The sequence below is a fragment of the Anomaloglossus baeobatrachus genome, chromosome 5, assembly GCF_048569485.1.
Source record: "Anomaloglossus baeobatrachus isolate aAnoBae1 chromosome 5, aAnoBae1.hap1, whole genome shotgun sequence".
Lineage (NCBI taxonomy): Eukaryota > Metazoa > Chordata > Amphibia > Anura > Aromobatidae > Anomaloglossus > Anomaloglossus baeobatrachus.
The window spans coordinates 383833667-383850845 of NC_134357.1; the positions used below are offsets into that span (position 1 = coordinate 383833667).

Sequence of the window (17179 nt, forward strand, 5' to 3'; positions counted from 1 at the left end):
GCGGGCGGCCCGAGACTGTCACTAGCGGTGACGTCATGGGCTCCCGCGATTCTTCACTGTGAACGCGGCGGGCAATGGAAGTCAGTGACAGCGCTGACATCAAGAGTCCAAGAGATCGTCACAGCAGGTAATGATCTCATCTAACCTCCTGACAGCAGCGCTTGTCATCCCCTGCAGTGACCTGGGCTGACCTATTGATGTTAGCTCAGGTCACTGCACTACTCTCCCAGCCAATGGGGAATGTTCTGTTCTTCATTGACTGGGACAGTGACTATGGTATTGATCATCGTGGGACCCCCTTATTGGATTACGCCGGACCCGGATTTGATTGTTCTTTTCAATAAAATGGTGAAAGAGGGAATGTTTTGGGGAGTGTTTTTTCAAATAAAACTTTTTTTGTTGTCTATTTTTTTTTTTAATACTGACTGGGTTGGTGATGTCAGGTATCTGATAGACGCGTAACATCACTTACCCCAGGGCTTGATGCCAGGTGACATTACACATCTGGTATCAACCCCATATATTACCCCATTTACCACCACACCAGGGCAATGGGATGAGTTGGAGCAAAGTGCCAGGATTGGCACGTCTAATGGATACGCCACTTCTGTAGCCTGCTATTTTTAGTCTGGGGAGTGTCCAATAACGGTGGACCTCCCTAGTCTGAGAATACCAGACCACAGCTGTCCGCTTTACCTTGGCTGGTGATCCAATTTGGGGGGGACCCCACGTTTTTTGTTTTAATTTATTTAATGTAAAATAACAGCGTGGGGTGCCCTCTGTTTTAGATTACCAGCCAAGGTAAACCTGCCAGCTGTGGTCTGCAGGCTACAGCCGTCTGCTTTACCCTAGCTGGCAACAAAAGATATGGGGGACTCCACGTCTTTTTTTTTTTTTTTTATATATATATATATTTTTTTTAATTCATCTATCCATCTTTCTATCTATCTATCTATCTATGTATCTATCCATTATCTGTCTATCTAATTATCTATCTATCAATTACCTATCTATTATCTATATTATTTATTGCTGTTAAAGCATTAAAAAACGCAGGGACCAACCTGCAAAAAACACACCAAAAACGCACCAAAACGCGGTAAAAAACGCATGCGTTTTTCGGTGCGTTATTGGTGCGTTTTTTTATCGCAGGTGCGCAAATCCTTCACTCTCAAGAAATGTCTTCCTTTTTCTAGTGCGCACATAGCCTAAAGGGGTTAACTTGTCTTTTAAATGACTAATCTTTGGGACAGGCCATCAGTGTAAGATCAGTGGCAGTCCAATCAGGAACCCGAAAGGGCACGTTACACGCTACGATTTATCAAGCAATATGTCGTCGGGGTCACGTCGTTAGTGACGCACATCCGGCCTCGTTTGACATATTGTAGCGTGTAACACAAATGAGCGACTGTGAACGAGCAAAAATACTCACCTTATCGTTGCTCGTTGACACGTCGCTCATTTTCAAAAAATCGAACGTCCTTCTGTGCTCCGGTTGTTCATCGTTCCCGAGGCAGCACACATCGCTCTGTGTGACACCCCGGGAATGATGAACTACAGCTTACCTGCGGCCGCCGGCAATGCGGAAGGAAGGAGGTGGGCGGGAAGGTAAGTACGTGTGACGGGGGGTTTACGACTTTGTGCACCACGGGCAACAAATTGCCCTTGCCGCATAAACGATGGGGGCGGGTGAAATTGAAGCGTGTAAAGCAGCCTTTAAGCTATGTGCGCGCAGTGTGTTTTTTGTGGCGTTTTTGCGCGTTTTTCGGGTGCGTTTTTGTTCGTTTTTGGGCTCAAAACTGCATAACTTTGCTTCCCCAGCAAAGTCTGAGTTTTCATTTTTGCTGTTCGCACACAACTTTTTTTTTAAGCTGCGTTTTTGAGCTTAAAAACAATAGACATGTCAATTCTGTCCTGCGTTTTTTTTTTCCGTTTTCCCCCTATGCAATGCATTGGAAAAACGCATAGATCATGCGTTTTTACCGGTGCGTTTTTTTCACGGTTTTGTTGCGGGTGTGTTTTTATGCGTTTTTGTGCATTTTTAGCGGACAAAAACGAATAAAAATGCATCGTCAAAAAAACGCAGCGTGCACACATATCATCTTTTTAAAGCTGTTCTGCATGTGGCATACTTTTATTTAGCACCTATGCAAGATATTGCTCTTCTTCTCAAATGAATAAGGCAACAATGCAAAACCTGGGCAGCACAGTGGCTCGGTTGTTGGCACTGATTCTTTGCAGTCCTAGGTCTCTGGGTTCAAAAGGAGTTTTTAGTGTGGTAGAAAATCCTCACAAATAGAGGAGAAGATTCAAGGACATCCTGTTAGGGAATTCCCTATCCTAGGGTAAGCCATCAGTTTTAAATGGAATCTGTCACCAGGTTTTTGTCATCTAATCTGAATGCAGCATAACATAGTGGCAGATATCCTGATTCCAGGGATGTGTCACTTACTGGGCTGCTTAGTGTAGTTTTGATAAAATCACTGTTTAATCAGCAGTGGATTATCATTAGAGGACTACTTGGCGTGCTGCCAGGCAATCCAGCATATTCATATAATGACCCCACTGCCCCACCACCGTGCGGAGCTGCCGCCCGACCACCGTGCGGAGCCGCCGCCCCACCTACTGTCTCCTCCCCAAAATCCTATAGAATGTAAGCCCGCAAGGGCAGGGCCCTCTTCTCTCTGTACTAGTCTGTCTATTGGAACTTGTATATGTATTCTGTATGTAACCCCTTCTCATGTACAGCACCATGGAATCAATGGTGCTCTATAAATTAATAATAATAATAATACATGAGCTCTGTATAACTGCTAGATCTGCAGCAGAGAAAACATAGATTTTATCAAAATGACTAAAAACAGCTCATTGTGTCACATCGCTGGAATCAGGGTCTCTGTCTCTACATTATGCTGCTCTCAGATGGGGGAACAAAAACCTAGTGACAGATTCCCTTTTACAACAAAGGAGTAAATGGCACTTCCTCTATACTGATAATAGATGTAGGGGTGCACTTCAGGTTCCAAGGCCTTTTGTCAATAGAAGAATACAAGGCACTCCCAAGGTTGGCTGCAACGTGTGATTTATTTAATGTGCATAACAACAAAAGAACGTTTTCGGTCCATAGACCTTCCTCAGTAAGCACATTCGTGAGGAGGAGTTCAGCGTGGGTGATAAGCGCGGTGTCCACCGCCGCATGGAGGCTGCCATCATCATGGCAGCCTCCATGCGGCGGTGGACACCGCGCTTATCACCCACGCTGAACTCCTCCTCACGAATGTGCTTACTGAGGAAGGTCTATGGACCGAAAACGTTCTTTTGTTGTTATGCACATTAAATAAATCACACGTTGCAGCCAACCTTGGGAGTGCCTTGTATTCTTCTAGATTCCCTTTTAAACTGATGGCTTACCCTAGGATAGGCAACAACCTTTAAAGAGAATCCGTGAGCAGGTTTTTCTATGTAATCTAATAGCAGCTTAATTTAGGGGCAGAGAACGTGATTCCAGTGATGTATCACACTTAGGCCCGTTTCACACGTCAGTGAAAAACAGTGACGTTTTTCACTGGCGTGTAAAACACGCACATGCCCCTGCGTGTGCCGTGAATCACGGCACACGTGGGTTGTCTAAGTGCAATCCGGGCTCCGTTATCCGTGGCCCGTGATTGCACTTAGAAATCAACTCACCTGCACCCGCTCCCGCTGTCCATGGTGCTGATCGCTCCCGCGACGCAGCATCCGGCCGGCGGTGACCCCCGCAGCAGCTGCTTCCGGGTCGGCTGTGTCGCGCATAATGAATATGCGCGACAGTAATCAGCCGGCTTAGAAGCAGCAGGGAGAACGGGCTGCAGAGGACATCGCTGGACGCCGGGTGAGTTAAAATGTTTATTATTTTAAATGCACGTTTTTTTCTGGCACGTGTTTCACGGACCACACCACTGTGTGGTCCGTGGAACATCAGTGATGCCAGAAAAAAATGGACATGTCTCCGTGCAGCAATCACGCACACGCGGGTACGCCGCACGGAGACACGTGCAGTGATAAATCACTGACGTGTGAGCAAACCCATTCATTATAATGGGTCTGCGTATGTCAGTGATTCTGGTATGTTTAAAAAAAAGCAAACGTACCAGAATCACTGACGTGTGAAAGGGGCCTAACTGAACTGTTTGGTGCAATTTTGGTAGAATCCATGTTTTGTCTGATGTAGATACCCGCCCACTCTTTGTGTACACTGTGAAATGTTAGCAAGCTACCAATCAGGGGGCTAAAGTAACACAGATAAGCCTGACTGCTCTGCATGGCATGTGACATGTAGTCCTGTAGTGATAATCTCCTGCTGATAAAACACTGATTATATTGAAACTAGAGAACCTGGAGTCAGGCTTTCTTACTCTATATTATGTTGCTCTCAGATTAAATAGCAAAAACCTGCTGATAGATTCCTTTAAATGGTTGAATAACCCATTTAAGATGGCCTCTGGCTTTTCATATTGGATTTGGCATGATGTTGTCTTGATGAGTCAATCATTACATTGGGTATACTATCTCCTATTATGACCATTAACTGTACGAACCACATGTGAGCCCTCGCGGGCAGGGTCCTCTCTCCTCCTATACCAGTCTGTTTTGTACTGTTAATCATTGTTGTACGTATACCCTCTTTCACTTGTAAAGCGCCATGGAATAAATGGCGCTATAATAATAAATAATAATAATATCTCTTCACAAGTAGCAGAACTGAATTCTTTAAAACTTCTTTTGTGCAAAGTAAAAGCAGAACATTTTCCAATGATTCATCTGTTTATAAAAGTGCATTGTTAGACTGTTTCTACTTAGAATATCAGTTCTGGGTAGTGCAGTGAGATGACACTTATTGGCTTTGATGGTGAGAATAGAAGGCACATGGACAGCCAGCTGTAATTCTCCTGAATGTGATGGAGATGGAAATGCATTGTGTCACATCTATGGTCCATACTGCAAAGATTGGTGGTCTCTTAGGTAAGTTTCCTATAGATGTGATATCTGTGCGTTAGCTGTGTTTTCAGATAAACGTTGTGTTTGTCTTGTCTAATATGTGCACTTGTATTGCTTTCTTCAGCAGGGGAGTCTGTAATTAACTATGCAGATTATTACCAGGGACTCTGGAATTGCAAGAGTGACAAGAGTGATGAGCTGTCATTCCAGCGTGGAGACATTATCCGTATTCTAAGCAAGGTAAAAAACAAACAAGCTAAGAAAGAGGGGAAAATTCCCTTGTGCCCTATATGTATAATGATTTACATGTTGTAAGGTCATTTATTAGAATATTGTATCCATTTACACCATTCCCAATAACAGCACAGAAATTTTTTTAGCGCTAAAGGGCTTTTTTAGCTCTAAAATAAATTAATAAAAAAAAATTCTATTTTCAAGACTAGTAAAAATGCATAAAGTGTTTTTCTTTTTAATTCTTCATTGATTGTGCTCTGTTAAAGCAGTAAATATGTGCTCCCAGGGTGTTTGTGTTGTTTTACCATGGCACTTTCAGCTCTGTGCATTTGTAGATTGGGCAAGTGTAGAGCTGCACACTACTGATGATGCCCCCGACTCAGTAATAGAATGCCTATCAGCAGCCCACCAGAATGTGATGTTATTGCTGATATCTTGACCACTCTGGTGCTGGCACTCAGAGAATGAACAAGACAAATCACAGTGGTCCCAGCACCATGTTACTGCCTGCTTGAGACAATAAACATAGCCATAGAGTAAAAGTGTATCAATTGGACAGTGACTCCTTTGAAGAATTGTAATATGGGTAAGAGATTAAATCAAATAGATGGAAAACCCCTTTATCATAAATTATGAGCAGTATAATTCAGCTGTTGCGATTATTTATTTTTCCACTGAATGTATTTTTGCTGGGAATGGTAATCCTGCCACGTGTGTCATCACATCTTTCACACATACACAGCCTTTATTTCATGCCTTTTATTTGATGTAGATTACACACACACAGATAATTGAAACAGAGCTACAATTCTGTAAATAAGGGTGAAATAAAACTGCCAAGATCATAACTATCTCAATTCTGATGAGCCTAGATTAGATGACCAAACTGTGATTGTAAGCAATAGTGGTCTTTTTTAGGCAAAGCATTGCCCTAAAATCATCCTGATAATTATCCTGTCGACCTGTCCCAGTTTGTTCCATTGTATCCGTCACATGACCAGAACTTTGCGCAGACTGATTTAATCCAAGCGTTCTTAAAAAAAGCTATTGGTGAGTTCACAAGAAGATGACTTCTTGCTACAATTTGTGTATCAAAAACACACAACAAAGCTGCAGTGGTTGAGTCACTTTTTAGGATGTGAACGGTGAGCTCACCTGTTAGGTCTAGGACACACGGTGAGTAAAGTCAGACAAGTGGTTTGCGATAAAAAATCGCATTCCACTCGGACCAACGTTACACTATGGGGCCGTTCCCATCTGCAATTTTTTTCTTAGCCCTGATCGGACCAATGAAACAATCGCAGCATGCTGCAATGACAGTTTATTTGCACCCATACAAGTTTATGTTAAGTTTAAGTGAAACATCGGACTGCACTCGGATGACACTGGAGTGCAGTGTGATAATCACATCAGCTGACAATGGAGGAGATAAAGCGATTAATCCCTCCCTCTCCTCTGCAGCTGTGATCCGATCACAAGATTGGGTCACAGTTGCATGACACTTGGTTCACGCTCGCAGCAGAGCAGGAGCTGAGGGTTATTAGCATATCACATCCGATGCTCCTGCATTGGATGCGATATGCTCGTGTAGCCACAGCCTTAGAGGGTCCATTGTCCAGGAAGTAAAATACATTTAGAACACTCCTGTAAGGAAAAAATCTTGTAGCTAGTGATTAACTGAAGTCGTCCTACTACTACCAGGTCCTACATTATAAACTGGATTGTTCCTTGGCCAGGGTCATGAACCAAGACAAATGGATTTATGAATGGGGCGTAATATTTATTTTCCTGGAGCGAAGTGATTACTGCAGCCAAAAGGTGCGGGAAAGACGCACATTTCACCTCTGCATGGCAAGAAGTAATACTGCCACGTATTTCTGCAGCATGAATTTACATGCTACAGATCTCTAAGCTGTCAGTTTACATTGCTGATATCTTTTACAGCATGTGTATGAGATTTCATAAAATCTCATGCCCTTTATTGCCACTGTAAAAGACAGCAGATTTTCCATAAGTGAATATGCAGCAGAAAATGAGCTTTGGCCATAGGCTATGTTCCCAAGATCAGGATTTTTTACGCGTTTTTTAACGCTGCATTTTTTTGTCTGTTTGGCATGCCGAGCTTTAAATAAGCTGTTTTGTTTTTGAAACTGGCTTTGACAAAACGTTGTCATTTTTAGGCTATGTGCGCACGTTGCATTTTTTCATGCGTTTCTGCAGTGTTTTAATGCAAAATTGCATGCGTTTTGATTTCCAGGCAAAGTCTATGTAAAATAGGGCTTTCTTGTGCGCACGATGCTTTTACAAATGCAGCGTTTTAGTTGCTTAAAATTTGTCAAAAACTCTGCGTTTTAAGAAGCAACATGTCAATTGTTTTTGCCATTTTGGCAGCGTTTTAATAACATTGAAGTCAATGTGAAATGTCAAAACGCATATTTTTCTAGAAAGAATCCGTTTCACTTGCTTTTTACTAGCGATCTGCATGTGTTTTTGACATAATAAACGCAGGTCTTTCGGTCTCTCTCTCTCTGTCGGTCGATCTCTTTCTCGGTCTCTATCTCTCTCTCTGTCCATGTCGGTCTCTCCCTCCCACCCCCTCACTCATACTCACCGATCCACGATCACCGGCGTGGCGCTGCACGGCGTTCACACTGTGGCGGCTTCTTCTCTTTTTAAAATGCCGGTTGCTCATTAATCCATCTAGTATTCACTGCTTTCTCTGCCCACCGGCGCCTATGATTGGTTGCAGTCAGACACTCCCCCACGCTCAGTGACAGCTGTCTCACTGCAACCAATCACAGCCGCCGGTGGGTGTGTCTATATCAAGCATTAAAAAATATATAAATGATTTAAAAAAAAAACGACGTGTGATCCCCCCCAATTTTGATACCAGCCAGGGTAAAGCCACACGTTTGAAGGCTGGTATTCTCAGGATGGGGTGCCCCACGTTATGGGGAACAAACCACCCTAACAATATCAGCCATCAGCCGCCCGGATTTGCCGCATCCATTAGATGCGACAGTCCCAGGAATCTACCCGGCTCATCCTGAATTGCCCTGGTGCGGTGGCAATCGAGGTAATAAGGAGTTAATGGCAGCATCCCATAGCTGCCACTAAGTCCTAGGTTAATCATGGCAGGCGTCTCCCCGAGATACCTTCCATTATTAACCTGTAAGTTAAAGAAAATAAACACATACATCCAAAAAATCCTTTATTTGTAATGAAAAACAAAAAAACCCCTCTTTCACCACTTTATTAATCCCTCAAAAATACCTCCAGGTCGGACGTAATCCACCCAAGGTCCCACGACTCTTTCAGCTCTGCTAGATCGGAAGCTGACAGGAGCGGCAGTAGAACACCACTGCTCCTGTCAACTCCATGCAGCAACTGAAGTGAGTCGCGCGATCAGCTGTGCTGTCACTGAGGTTACCTGCGGCCACCGCTCTCAGGTGGAGGACTGCAGCTGTGGCCGCGAGTAACCTGAGTAAAAGCACAGCTGATCATGCGGCTCACTGCAGTCACTCAGGGGATTTGCGATCACAGGTGAGTCCTTCACGTGTGAGCACAAATCAGGCTGCCACACAAAGAGAGCAGCGCTATGCCAGTGAAATCGGGTGAAGCTCAGACGTCACTGCTGCGGACTCCTGTGTCCTGGCACTCACCTCGGAGGTTCATCTGAGTTCATGACAGCACACAGAGACAGAGCCGCGGGATGACAATGAAGTCGGGTGCACTTCATCAGAGTTCATTCTCATCGCCCGACTCTGTCTGTGTCTGCTGCGGATTACATGGGTTTTTGATGCGTTTCCTCCACGGAAACGCACTAAAATCACAAGTACTTTTTTATGTGCAGATTTTCCACATCTAATGCAACTCCATGAGGAAATTTCACACTGAAAACTAAGCATACCCGCAAGAGAAATTGACATGCTGCGGATTGCAGTTTATGCAGCAAAGAAGCACAGAGGGCAGGAGATTTCTAGAAATCCCATCCACTTTGCTAGAACTGTAAAACGCTGCGTTTCTAACCCAGCGAAAATACGCAGCATCAAAAATGCGATAAAAGCTCTTTATGGGTAATACAGCCTTACACTTTAGAGCAAGCCTATCTTGACAAAAGGAGAAAATTTCCCTCAGCCTTTTTTTTACCCAGCCATTTGAGGATTTTTCATCAATGAGGACTTGTGTTTTTTCTTTCTTGGCTGCCTTATATGTTTTAAGAGACTCATTTTAAGGTATACATAATGTACATGTAATTAATTTATTTTTCTTCATTTGTTTTATTTTTTTCATTGGAACTCCTTTTTACTCATGATCTGGTTAAAATAATATATTATCTTTATTATGCAGATCAGTGTGATTCAGGCCTCATTCAGACAACTGTTTTTCACATATATGTTCTGTGATTTTTATACACATACCCATTATAGTCTTTGCGTCTGTCTGACATGTCCTTGTTCTTTTTTTCAAGCTTATTGTCCTTAAAAAGAAAACAGAGGCATGTCCGTTTTTTAACCAATTCACAGATCAAACTCATATACGTCATTGTATCTGGGGAAAAAGGGAGACATCAGATGGATGCCATCTGAGTGCTGTACGTTTTTATTTCTTTTTTTAACTCATTCAGATTACCGTATGTATTCGGGTATAAACTGAGTTTTTCAGCCCATTTTTTTTATGCTGAAAACGCACCCCTCGGTTTATACTCAAGTGAGGTAAAAAAACAAAAAAAACACCACACAATTCTCACCTGTCCTCCGTTCCTGCGCTATCCCTTACCGGCTTCTTTCTGACCGCAGGCACACAGACCCACTCCATGATCACTGCACGAGGCCGCCGCATCATACTAGGAAGGAGCCCATACCTTCTAGCTTCTACCCTGCCGGCCGCAAAGCATTCAACTGCAGCAAAGCGATGACGACAGCGACGGTTTCGTGCACCCACAGCGATTACAGAGGGGGTCTGTGTGCCAGCGGTCAGCAAGAACAGGTAAGGCCGGAGTCTCGCATCACATCAACCCACACGGCGCACACTCTCCAGACACGAGCGTCTCAGCTGCATAGAAATACATGCAGCCAACCTGTCAGGAGAGTGTGCGCTGTGTCAGGTGATGCAAGAGTCGCCCGCAAATGTGATCCAGGCCTAAGAGGAACTGCAGGAACGGAGGACATGTGAGAATATTTTTTTTTGTGTATGTGAACGGCATAATATGCGTAGGGGACAAGAAAGGGACCTGAATGAGGACATTTCTAAAGGATGGGGCACATTACTAAAGAGCTTATTACTATAGGGCACATTGCTACAAGGGGCCAAGCAAGGATGGGGCACATTGCTACAAGGAGCCTAGTAATGATGGGGCACATTGCTACAAGGAGCAAGCAAGGATGGGGCACATTCTAACAAGGGGCAAGCAAGGATGGGGTACATTGCTACAAGGGGCCAAGCAATGATAGGGCACATTGCTACAAGGGACCAAGCAATGATGGGGCACATTGCTTCAAAGGGCAAGCAAGGATGGGGCACATTGCTACAAGGGGCAAGCAAGGATGGGGCACATTGTTACAAGGGGGCAAGCAAGGATGGGGCACATTGTTACAAGGGGGAAAACAAGGATGGGGCACATTGCTACAAGGGGGCTAGCAAGGATGGGGCACATTGCTACAAGGGGCAAGCAAAGATGGGGACATTACATTTTATTAGTATCTATTTTTATTTTTTAAATTTACCCGTAGCTGCTGCATTTCCCAACCTCGGCTTATACTTGAATCAATAAGTTTTCCGTGGTAATATTAGGGGCCTCGGCTTATACTCGGGTCGGCTTATACTTGAGTATATACGGTAATAATGTTAATGGGTAGGAGAAGTTTGGATAGTTTTAATTATTTTATTTATTTTTAATATATGAGAAGAATTAATGAAATACAGAAGGTAGGTAAAACAGACACATGGACCAAAACGCTGATCCAAAATGCTGATAAAAAAATTGTCCCTTTTTCCCCACTTACAAGAAAAGAACGGATGTCTGATTAAGGCCTAAGACAATTACTAATGGAGATATTTTTTTGTTTTACTACTTTTGCACTGTAAAAACTATTATATATCAAAAGGTTTATTTTTTATGTCACTGTACTCTGAAACCCATCAGTTTAGTTTTCTATCACCTGAGCTATGCAAGGGCCTGTTTTTTTGCTAGATGAATTGACCTTTTCTTTATTTTCTAATTCACTACTTTAGTCCCACTTAGACCTTTGACCATGTGCAAGCCTGCGCTAATATTTCTGTATTGCAGTATATTGCCTGACAGTGTAGCGCTGACAGGCATCCTTTTAAGCCCTGCTTCTAGTGTAAGGTGGGGGCCATATTTAGGCCCTTTGATATCATGACTGCAAGTCTAGGGGATTAAACAGCATCTAATTTATGTTTGAAGTGGTGTCAATCACAGCTTGGCTCCCATAGGGGTAAAGCCATCACCATGACCTACTATTACATTTCACAATGACTTAATACTTCATCATACTGTGCTATTTTGTCCAGCATTTTTGGCTGCACCTGTCAGATGTGAACGGAACTGAACAGGTAAGTAATGTTTGTGTTATTTTATTTATTTATAACCTTTTTTGAGGCTTAGATTAATTTCTTCATCTTTTGGCTACACCGAAGGCTGCTTTCACACATCAGTTTTTTGCAATCAGGCACAATCTGGTTTGTGCCTGATGCAACGGATCCGTCTCCAATTGTGGAAAAACTGATGCGACGGATCCGGTAAAAAAAAAACAGATCCGTTTTTTTTTTTTATGCTGAGAGAGAGAGAGACCCCATCATCCCCGCACAAACACCGGCACTATTGCCCCCATCATCCCTGCACAAACACCAGCCCTATCGCCCCCATCATGACCGCACACGCAGGCACTACCGCACGCATCATCTCCACACACCCCTGCACTACCACACGCATCATCTCTGCACACGCAGGCACTACTGCACGCATCATCACCGCACACCCCTGCACTACAGCACGCATCATCACCGCACACGCAGGCACTACCGCACACATCATCTCCGCACACCCCTGCACTACCGCACGCATCATCTCCGCACACCCCTGCACTACCGCACGCATCATAACCGCACACATCGGCACTACCGACCCATCACCGCACACACCCCGGTACTACCTCAGTGACGTCCCCGCGATTCACTTCAGTTGCTGCGTGGATCTCCCAGGAGCGGCGGTGTTCTACTGCCGCTCCTGTCAGCTTCATGTGGCAGAGCTGAAAGCGTCGTGGGACCTCTGTGGATTATGTTGGACCTGGAGGGGTATTTGGGGATTTTAATAAAATGGTGAAAGAGGGTGTTTTTTTGGTCTTTTATTCCAAATAAAGTATTTTTTTGGGTGTATGTGTTTATTTACTTTCACTTACAGGTTAATCATTGGGGGTGTCTCATAGATGCCTGCCATGATTAACCCCTTATTACCCCCAATTGCCACCGCACCAGGGCAATTCGGGATAAGCTGGGTAGAGTCCCGGGACTGTCGCATCTAATGGATGCGGCAATTCCGGGCGGCTGCTGGCTGATATTGTTACGGTGGTGGGCTCCCCATAACGTGGGGATCCCCATCCTGAGAATACCAGCCTTCAGCCGTGTGTCTTTATCCTGGCTGGTATCAAAATTGGGGGGTACCGTACGCCGTTTTTTTTAATTTATTTTTTTTTTTTACGACAAGAAATAGACCTGATCCCCGGCGACTGTGATTGGTAGCGGTGAGACAGCTGTCACTCATCGTGGGGGCGTGTCTGCCTGCAACCAATCATAGGCGCCGGTGGGCCGGGGAAGCAGTGAATACAAGATTGAATAATGGGCGGACGGCATTTTCAAATCAGGAGAAGCCGCCAGCAGTGTGACAGCCGTGCAGTGCCGCGACGATGATCGGTGAGTGAGTCAGTGCGAGAGAGAGAATGAGTGATTGATTTTTTGACAAGCAATGAATTTATATCACTTCTGGGCATGCTCCGAAGTAAAAACCGAATCTGGTACATGCTTCCGGCGTTTGATGCATGCCACCGGATTCGGCGTGCATAGACTTTCATTATGCAACATGCCGCACAGAGCCGCACCCGGGTCTATGCAGTTTTTTGCCGCTGGTAAAAACCGTTCCTCTCTGCGTCCTGTGCGGTTGCTGGAGTGACGCTTTTTGCCGCAACTGTCAAAAACCGGATCAAACGCGAGTACATGCGGCACAATCCAGCGCTAATAAAAGTCTATGAGGAAAAACCGCACCCGGCGGCAAAAAAAAGCGGATGCATTTTTTCTGCAAAGCGCCGGATTCTGCCTGATTGCAAAAAACTGATGTGTGAAAGCAGCCTAAGCTTCTACATTTCATGGGTCAGTTTGTAAATAATGAACACAAAAACACAGACCATGTATACAGTTAATACATGATGATACAGTCTAGCAAGCATTAAGCAGATCCTGTAGATTGATGACATTTTCTAAATCTGTATTCCAGACAGTGGAATCTAATTTAGAGGTCCATAGCAACAGGGGATGTACTAACCTAAGAGGTCACTCCAGGACCATGTCTTAATTCACCAGACACGTTCTGCTTTTAAAGTATAGCATGTATATTTCTGCTCCTGTGAATGGCCTGAATATGGTTCTGTCCTACATTAGTGTGATCTGCTTTCCACCACAGGTTCCGGTATTTTCAGTGAAATATGTTGTAGTTTGCAGCACTCTTGCCTGATAGTAACCTGACAGACCTAAGTACAGGTCATTGAGATTGGAGGTCACATAGTGGAACAGGCTACCATGGAAGCTAGTGAGCTCTCCATCAATGGAAATCTTCAAGCGGAAGCTGGAAAAACATAGCTGGGATGATTTAGGAAAACCTGCACTCGCATGGCGTTGGACCCGATGGCCCCTGAGGTCCCTTCAAACTCTACCATTCTATGATTCTGTCTATTAAAATCCATTTGAAAACAGATGAAACATAGCAGTCAGTTTTGTGAATGAGCATTAGGCTGACAGCAATTTTATGTATACAGACAATTTAGGCATATTGTGCATACAAGCATTGCATTACACTACACAAGTGTCATCTTCTGGGTTTCCTGCACTGTGTACTAGTTTAATTCCCATAATGCATCCCAAAGTCTTACATTTTTTATTCGGAAATGTAGGAGTGGAAAGTTGAAGATACTTTCAAGTGAACAAACTATACAAATCAGAAAGAGAGTAATCTGACTGGCTGTACAGTAAAAAAAAAAGGTAGAGAAGTCGGGTCTTCGGACTTGAGGACAGCATTGTTGATCATTCTTATGGAACAGCTCCCCAGCATTTTTTACACTACTTCAGTGACTTCTACTGATCAACCATGCAAACTACAGTGGGATATAAAATCATGGTCACTAAAAGTGGAAATCATCTAATGGTTCCGGCAATCCACAGAATAAAGAGAAAGCATCAGTACCACCGTATTACAATGAGCAATGCTTGACAATTAGACTGCTAGGTGACCTCATGCCAAAATGCATTGCAACTTTTAGTTTGTATGACTTTTGCACTTTACCCTTAGGAGTTATGTATAGTATTACAACATACTTTAAGTCTGTTTCATTTACCGGCTGTTTGCACACATGAGTTTCAGACAATTGACTAATAGTAAGCTATAAAACTTTAGATCTGCTACACTAAGCCTGTCTGGGTGACTGACTCTGCTCTGCCAAGCCTGTTTGTCCCAGTTCTCCAGGCCTGACTATAGGGTGGCCCCAGCTGATAACCATGAATGGTAACTGCTCCTGCAATTACTGATTTTGCCATAAATACAGAGTTGTGCTTATAGAAGTTATTCCTTGGGTTTTATCTAGGAAAATATCTTCCTGAACTGTTTAGAAGTCTACAACATTTTACAGATTAAATATAGATATAGAAATGGTTGAGTAACTTTTTCAGATACCTTGCAATAATTTATCATGCTGATCTTTTTACAATCTTTGCTAGTATAACCCAGAGCTGCATTCACAACTCTGCATGTGTCATTGCAGAATATGTCATCAATGACCAGACAGTACAGTAATCTGCTGTTGATCAAAAATCAGTGAAGCTACAGTCCAAATAATTATCAGTTTATCAGTTAGCCCACAAACTCAAGTGTCCTAAGCAGGGGCGGAACAATCGTGGTTGCAGTAGTCGCCACTGCGACCGGGCCTGGGGTTCAGGGGGCCTGAGGAAGTCAGCAATTTCTTCAGCTGGATGGGCATCAAAGTGCTCAGATCCAGATGACATATATTGCAGCACTTACCGTCTGGTCCCTGCACATTGTGGTGTCACAAGAGGCAGTTGCCGGTTCTGGAGCTAACACATGTCCCGGCTACTTAAGCAATTGTATATTCCCTGCTCTCCACGCCAATAATCCTGCCCACCTCTTTCCACTAAAGCCGGTGCTGAGAGGTGGGCGGAATTATGAGCACAGTGATCACTCAGCCGCTGGCTTTGTGTATCTGCTGGGCGATGGTGTAGTCCACCTGGAAATTGGTGGATCCCCCACTGGGCCCCTAACTCTGAGAGTCTCTCATCCACCATACAGCAAATATACTGCATGTTCTATCCATCAGAAGAGGGGAAAAATGCTGATCATTGCCTCCTCGCAACACAGCCATCCCCTGCACTCACTGCTCTGGAGCATCACAGGAGTAACCCCCACCCCGCGGTAGTAAGCCCCGCCCACCGGCACGGAGCTGCTGTGGAGTCTCAGGCCTCTGCAGGGAGTGCTGCAGAAGTATGAGACTTCTGAGGAGATTGTATATCTCTCTCCTGCACTGCCATTGCTCTGTAGTCGGCAGTAGTAAGAGGGGGAGGCTCCAGAGGAACACAATGCAACTTGAATTGAGTACTCTTGTAGGGGGCAGGGGGAAACAGGCGTGGGGCCTCGTACCTGAGTTAATCGTCACCGGCCCGGTGTGGTGGTCTGGGATGTCGCGGTGGCCTGCCCGGCTTTGTGCCGCGAGGTGTACACCAATAAGGAGGGAGGATGATGGGGATAGTAGTAGGAAGATTGTCATGATGCCACCTGTGGTACGCGGCCAGATATTAGCCGCCGCTGCTGTCACTGTCTTTCAGCGCGGATGGAAATACCAGCCAAAGATGGTATTGCTCCCCACAGGCGGAGCAGGCCCCGGGAAGGATGGTGAGGGGAGTAGTGATGGCGAAGTCCTTTGGTGCCAAGGAGCGGGGCGGGGGGTGACCAAGTCAGAGTCAAATGCTGCGGTTCCAGGTGTCTTTACTCACTCTTAGTGCCGCTCACCCGGGTAGTACTAATCACTCGCTGTGATGGGCTCCGTCAACCCGGATTCCTTTGGAGGTCAGTCCGGTGTGATGCTCGGTGGGTGCCTTCCTCCTAGCGCCTTGTGTGTTAGATCCCCATGGCTTATAGCTACTTGGGGACCCCAGTCCATCTCGAGTAGTACTCTTGTCCCTATTTGCCGCGGCTCCGCAATGGGGCCTGGTGCTGTGCAAGGCCCCGGGTCCTATCTGGCACTATGTTTTCAGGCTCTGTGTGGCCAGGAAAGCTTGAAACCTCCCCGTCCCGATAGATTCTGGAAAACCAACTTGGAGAATGATCTTCCCTAGGGTCCTGCACCCTGCGTGGCGCCGGTTCCGAGGGAGCATTGAAGCTCTCCCCTTGGCAATCGCATGAACTCCCATGTCCCACCAGAGCACTGGTAGGACACATCCGCTCCTTTCCTCTCCTGCCGGAGAACTCCGCCAACTGTAGTGTTGGCTCCTTACTCCCCCTGATGGCTGCTCCTCCCCCAAGTCCCTGTCACTACTGGGTGGTGCCCCCCATGTTTGAAGTCTACCTTAAGACCCTACCCTAGCCCGGTCACCATTGGGGAGGGCATCCTGGTGGTGTATTTGAGTGTGTAAGTGGTGTAACCGATACCGACTTCCTCTGGAACCGGGTTAA

The 17179-nt window shown here is 45.0% G+C and overlaps 1 protein-coding gene across 4 annotated transcripts in view; it reads left to right on the forward strand.

The window, feature by feature from the left end:
* SKAP1 (src kinase associated phosphoprotein 1) overlaps positions 1-17179 on the forward strand; it is a 962073-nt gene that overhangs the window by 836217 nt on the left and 108677 nt on the right. For 2 of the 4 annotated variants that reach the window (XM_075350053.1, XM_075350054.1), the window contains exon 11: positions 5102-5217. The exons of 1 other annotated variant lie outside the window; for it this stretch is intronic. In XM_075350053.1, the coding sequence (XP_075206168.1) occupies positions 5102-5217 (116 nt within the window). Of the gene's footprint in view, positions 1-5101; positions 5218-13906; positions 14108-17179 lie in introns of those variants that run through there. One more of the 4 variants, XM_075350055.1, reaches the window with a different exon arrangement.